At 47.1% G+C, this 5980-nt stretch overlaps 1 protein-coding gene across 4 annotated transcripts; it reads right to left on the minus strand.

The window, feature by feature from the left end:
* Positions 1-5980, minus strand: LOC131564822 (leukotriene C4 synthase-like). 4 transcript variants are annotated; one of them, XM_058815415.1, is made up of 7 exons: positions 5765-5864; positions 4101-4215; positions 3186-3357; positions 2275-2374; positions 1210-1280; positions 895-976; positions 1-482 (listed from the first exon to the last, which is right to left on the minus strand). In XM_058815415.1, the coding sequence occupies exons 3-7, from the start codon at positions 3241-3243 to the stop codon at positions 356-358; spliced, it is 438 nt and encodes a 145-aa protein (XP_058671398.1). In that variant the 5' UTR covers positions 3244-3357; positions 4101-4215; positions 5765-5864; the 3' UTR covers positions 1-355. The 4 variants fall into 4 exon arrangements, with proteins under 4 accessions (XP_058671398.1, XP_058671397.1, XP_058671396.1 ...); XM_058815414.1 differs by having other exon boundaries at positions 3186-3361; positions 4093-4215; positions 5765-5797; XM_058815413.1 differs by lacking the exon at positions 4101-4215 and having other exon boundaries at positions 3186-3361; positions 5765-5980.

Genomic DNA, 5980 nt, shown 5'->3' on the forward strand with positions numbered 1-5980 from the left:
AATTACTTTATTATGCTATATTACACTATGTTACATTACATCTAAACTGAATCTGCCAAGCACTCAACTGCACACAATTGCAGCATCTCATGACTGTCAGCTGACAGTCCCGACACACACACACATGCTTGGCCCTGATAGGCCAAGGAAACAAAACACCATCACTTTGGGTAAACCAACTCCATATTGCATTCTACATTGACACAAACACAGGCACAGCAAATGAGATAAGAATTGTTTTTCCTTTCTCTGAGGCTCAGAGAATCTGAAAACCAGAAATATTCTTGAGAAGTCATGCCTTGCTTTTCTCTGTGAGGAGAAATGTGGGTACAGTGGTGAAGCTCAGAGGACTGGGTCATGCTGTGAGAAGCTGGAGGACGTTCAGCCCCACATAGTGAGAGAGGAAGAAATGCAGGATGCCCAGGGCTGACACTGCAATGAGAATCCAGAGAACTCCAGCGCTGAAGTATATCGGGGCGAGTCTGGTGGGAGAGAGGCAGCTGCTGGCACCGAGCTTCCCGCCTGGAACAGCCCCTTCCTCCCTGCAGAGGTGGGTGGAAAGGCAGTCCCTGGCTGTCCCCTGCCCCCTGCATGGGGTCCCAAGCCCTGCTTCCATCTCAAGGGAGCAAACACACACACCCAAAAGGGCTTGGGGCAGCCCCAGCCTTGCCCAGTATCTCTGTGGCTGCCTCAGCCCCGTGTCCATGTTCACATCATGCCTCGGAGACAAGGCTGAGTCATGCAGGAGCCCCAGAGCACCCAAGAGTCTTGAGCTTTCCCAAAGAACATTAGGTTTCCAAAAACGACCCCCCAAGGGTTACTGCGCAGTCCCCTGAGGGCTGCTGTGTGTGTGAGTGTTTAAGAGTGTGCAAGAGCATGCATGAGTGTGTTTACCTTTCTGAGGATGATGCCTTGTATCCCATAAAGTAGCAGTAGCGGGCGTAGAGATAGAGCAGACCCAAGGCTGCAGCCAGACCTGTGTTTAGGAGAGATCACAGTGACATCTCCAAAGGCTTTTCAGAGCTACTTGGAACCAAGGAGGTAGCCCAAAGTGAAGGAATAGAGACTCTGTGTCATCTGGCTGTACCCTCCCATCAGAGACAAAATTACTGCTTAATTTGTTGTTCTGAAGTTGAGCAGGACCTGAGGACAGAGGCAGCACACAGGGGAACAGATCCAGTGACAAGCCGGGTAATGGGATATTCTCACCTTGATGGAAGAAGAGTCCAGCCTGCCACAGAAGTGCCAGGAAGATGGGAAAATACTCAGAGGAGTTCACCCTGGCAGGAAAGAGAAAGGTCATAAACTAGGGAAAGGAAGGAAGTTCTTCCTCTTTTGCTTCCCCTAGCAGTTTCCAGACACTGGAGGCTTTTGCTTTTTAGGACTAGTGTTGTCATAAAAAGCCTCCAGACTCCAGTTCCCATCCCAGCTTTATTCACAATGGAATAAACAATGGAAAGAAGAAGGTCTCCAGGTTACAAGAAATAAAGTAAAAGATTCCCAGGTCAGACTGTGCACAGAAAGGCTCCATGAACCATTCCCATTGCTGCTTCCCAAGTGCTGCCGCTCAAACCCTGCTGCCCATGCCCCAAAGCCCCAGGCTGTAGGGAAGGTCTGTCCCTCAAGTACACAAGGCCAGAGCAGCCTGGGCTTTGTGCAGGAGTTGGAGGGAGCACATAACTCTTGGGATTGTTTGTATGCCATGCCCTATCCTCCCAAAGGCACAGTAGCACCAAAAGATGCTGGACGAAGCTGAGTCTAGGCTAGTGAAGGAGCAAAGAAGGGGATGGCTGAGGGGATCCAGCTCAAGCTACTCAATTGCTTTTTTTCCAGTGGTCAGGTACAACAATATGAAAGCTCCTCCCTCCCCACTGCAGCCCTAGCACAGAAGTCACAGCAGAGATGCTGGGTTATCCTCATCCCAGCACCAGCTGAGATCTCTCTGGGAACTTGTCCTTCCCAGTGAGTGAGATTCAGAGCAGGGCTGAAGCTGCCTGAGGTTTGGATAAAACCAATCTAAGTCTCAGGCACCAAGGGTTATGTCTTTGTGAGCCCTTCACTGTACAGCAGAGATTCCTGTGTGCTTTCTATCAGCAGTGGCTGGTTTAGGACTCAAGAGCCAACCCAATTCTGATGCTGACTCTTCAACACATTGCTTAACCTGGTAAGGGAGGTAATTGCTTAATTACAGTTCCAGGAAAAGAATAGCAAAGCAGGGGAAAGGCAGTGCCATTAGTGAGATCTGACAAACATCAAGTAAGAGGAGTTTCTTACTGTGCTCGAAAGATCCTTTCAAATTCAGGAGGGCCTGAGATCTTTGGAGGTGAAATACCAAACAACCTCCTAGCATAGATCACCTGGAGGAAGAAGTAGGCTGCAGCAAAAGAGAGAAAAGTAGCAGTGGTCAGTCCTGGGCATGGTCAGTCCTATGGCTGGGCATGCTGGAGTCAGGAGTTGGCCAGAGGCTGAGGAAAAAGATCTGCAGTCTCCTCCTAACCCCACACCTCCAGACAGCAGAGAAAGTTAGAATAAAATCCCAGGTACCTTTTAGAGAAGGAAAAGGAATGACCCAGAGCAATAGTGAAGCAAGTCATGTACTACCAGTGTTATCTACTTTCTTGTATAATCAGCAGATGGTAAAATTATTACACAGTTCAGATGCACTTTATTACCGACAATTTCAAGGCTTTTTCATTCGTTTAATTTTTTCTTCTTCTAAATTCTGATATCTGTGTGGGGATGGAACTGATGCCACAGATAGGCCAGCCAGATACTGAATTAAATTGGCATGCAATGTGGACCCGTGGCTGGGAGATGTTCCATGTGGCTACCACAGCCCATACTTCCACCTTTTCATGCAGCAGAGCTTTTTGTATGCTCACATCTACATGCACTTCAGGAGCTGCTGTAAACCCAAAGAGGGAAATTCTACATGTTTGCAGAGGGAAAGATCTACCAAAAAAATTCTGAATGGAGGGGGCAGGTCAGTTCAGAGAAGGGGCTTCTCCTGCATTCATTTGATTGAATGCTCTCCAGAACCCAAACAAGATATCAGTTCCCTGCCTGAAAAGCAGTGAAGTGCCAGTGCAACAGGAGACATTAAATACGAAAGCAAAAGAAAATCAGTGGAGTTACAGTAGATCGATCCAGCCAGTACTTGAGCACACACATCCAATGGTCCCTACCTTGCTCCAGGACTCCCAGGACTGTCACGGCAGCCAGCCAATGAATCTGATCCAACATACTGACTTCTCCAGAACATAGAAAATCTTATTTCTTGGTCAGAAGTTCCCCTGGCCAGGTTCAGTCCTTGCTGATGTGGCAGTTTGCAATGGTATCTGGCAGCCTGTGTTTGTTCTAACTGAACAAAGCAAAGATTTAGTCGGTGGTATTGACACTCAGAGCAGCCTGGTGCCCGTTATCACACGCGCAATGGAAATGGAAATCAGTGGAGACAGGTTTAATGGAGTATTTCCTTTCCTGCCCCACCCTCTTCCAGGAACAGAGTTAAGAGGAAGTGGAAAAGCCAGTAGACTGACAAATGTGAGAGATAAGGGAACTGGAGCTGAATGGATGGACAAAAGTCTATAGCCCACTAATCCACTCCCCCCAGGGCATCTGCTTTAGGCCAGGGCACATCCCCTCTGCTGATGTTGCAGGAGAAACCAAAGCTCTGCTTGGGCTGTTGAGTAACACCAGAGCACAGGCAGCATTCCAAGGTACATATCCCTGTGTACATAATCCTACCTAGGCTCTGGTAGCATGTGCTGGGCACAGTGAATGACTTATGGCCACAACACTCAGACCCTCCATGAAAAACACTCTGAGAGGGTAAGAGACGATGTGATAAAGTATTAAAGCTCTCCAGAGCTGTCCTACACACTGATTTTTTGTCTGGAGATGGGTCCTGCAGAATGACAGGACACCAAGGGGGTTTCAGAGGCAGCTCTCATCCCAGAAAGGCCGGGAGATGTGCATTTAAGGCTTCTTATCAATCCTCAGTGCAATCAATTCTCACCACAAACACCAGAGTGAGCTCTTTGTGGAGAAAAACCTACAGAATTCATCAGGACATAGCAAAAAGAAAATTACATTTTCACCTGTCCGAAGAGACCCATTTGTCTAGTTCCCATCTAACAGCACAATAGCTGGCACAGACAGGATCTGCTGGGACCACCAGCTTTGTTTCCTTCCTCTCTCTTCATTCAATGAATTCTCCCATCAGACCAGGGCAAAAGGAAAGCAGGTTAAAACAAAGTGATCGTTGAACACCACTGTTATAGAAAGTTATATTAAAGCAGTTTACAGAAATTACATTGTACACCTGATGTCTTTGATAGGCTTTCTAAGAAGCAATATGCTGGTTCTGGTTTTCTGCCTCTCTATAAGCTATAAAAGCACCCAAAATGGCTATAACAATGTCCCAGCTTGGTGTTTTTCAAAATATCAAATACACACCCCATTGTTTTTCAAACACCAGCTCTAAGACTAATTCCTTTATTTCAGAACTGAACCTTTTTCATTGAAGTGACTGTTTAGAAATATGAGGAACATTGTGTCTATTTAGTTGTCAAAGAAATTAAGAATCCACTGTGTCCCCTCAAGAAGGGCAGAGGTCTTGCAGTGCTTAATGATGTTTGATTTCCCTTTGCTCCTGTCTGATAACAGCCTGCTAGTTACAGAAAATAAAGAAAACAACTGAGCAGAAAGGATTGGAGCTTACACCTCCATCAGATGACAGTGCACTGTGAGCTGTATCAACAGTGTCAAATGTGTGCAATGGAATCTGGGCCAGGAGGAGCTGCACTGGCTGCCACAGAGCATTCCTGCTCTCCAGATCATCACTAAACACAAAATACTTCTAGCATCATTTTCTGTCATCATCTAGCATGATCTAAATATAATAAAAGCCAACAGAAACATGAATGAATAAACAAGCACAGATGTCTCCCCCCTCCTCCTTCCTCCTCCATAAGCATAATTTTTCAAGCTGTTTTTAAATTTCTGAAGAGCACAACCTTTTTTTGTCCCTGTTTGTCACCATCAGAACTCCCTTTATTTTCCATTCTCCCTCAGTGCTTACCAGGAACAGGCACAGGTACCCCAGTCCCAGCCCCAAATGCTCTGGGTGACAGACTTGTCATGGGTGACAGCCTCTGCACCCATGGACCACAGCATCTTGTGATACCTCAGCCTCCAAGGCTGCCAGGGACGAGTTCCCTTCTAGGCAAAGACAAGTCCTGCAGTCCCAGGTGCACCTCAGGGAGATTTGCTGAGCAGGGGCCACTGAAATGCTGCACCCCTCTCCCACTGCCTGGCTCTGCACTCCAGGGTATGCTGTGTTAATGTGGCCCCAGTCAGAGGGCACAGACCAAAGTCCTCACACCTCCCAGTGAGTCAGCACTGCAGGTATTTCTCTGTGCCCATGCTTGCTTTTGCCACCTCTTCCTGCAGCCAATAATCCTTTCTGCCTCCTAATTTTCACTGTGGGGATACACTCTTAGCTGGACTGCAGCACCAATAGGGATTAAAATTAATCTTGGGAAGAAAAATGATCAACACAGTGCCTTGGAGGAGTTTTTAAGCATCCATAGGGTTTACAGCACCTATTCCTTGCCCGGTGCAGCAGGGCAAGGAGAAGCCAGCAGTGCTGAATCCAGTACCGTTACATGCAGTAACATCCCCTGGAAATTTCAGGAGCGTACAACAGCTCAAGAGCTTTCTGTCAGTGGAAGGGAGAACATTTTGCAGATGAGCAACTTACCGTTCAGCTGTGAAGCATGGAGGTGCCTCGTTCTTCCAATCCTATTGCACAAATACGGAAATATTTTCTAATGCAGCTCGTCCTTGTGCTTCCTTTCCTTCCGAATCCTTTTGCAGCCACTATGTACATCCAAACCCATGACTGTGGGACTTCTTGTGAGAACAGTTACTGTCTTTGTAACAACCACAAAGAAAAAAGAGGGGAGGGTTCGTTCAA

This window comes from Ammospiza caudacuta, chromosome 16, assembly GCF_027887145.1.
Source record: "Ammospiza caudacuta isolate bAmmCau1 chromosome 16, bAmmCau1.pri, whole genome shotgun sequence".
In the NCBI taxonomy this organism is placed as follows: Eukaryota; Metazoa; Chordata; class Aves; order Passeriformes; family Passerellidae; genus Ammospiza; species Ammospiza caudacuta.

Bases quoted from the DNA above. Each gene is read 5' to 3' on its own strand.
- LOC131564822 (XM_058815413.1), bottom strand. From the start codon at position 3,243: ATGTTGGATCAGATTCATTGGCTGGCTGCCGTGACAGTCCTGGGAGTC. The intron at 1,281-2,274 runs GTAAGAAACTCC...CTTTCCTGCCAG, and splicing joins GAAAGGATCTTTCGAGCACA to GGTGAACTCCTCTGAGTATT. The intron at 483-894 runs GTAAACACACTC...CTCTCCCACCAG, and splicing joins AAGGCATCATCCTCAGAAAG to ACTCGCCCCGATATACTTCA.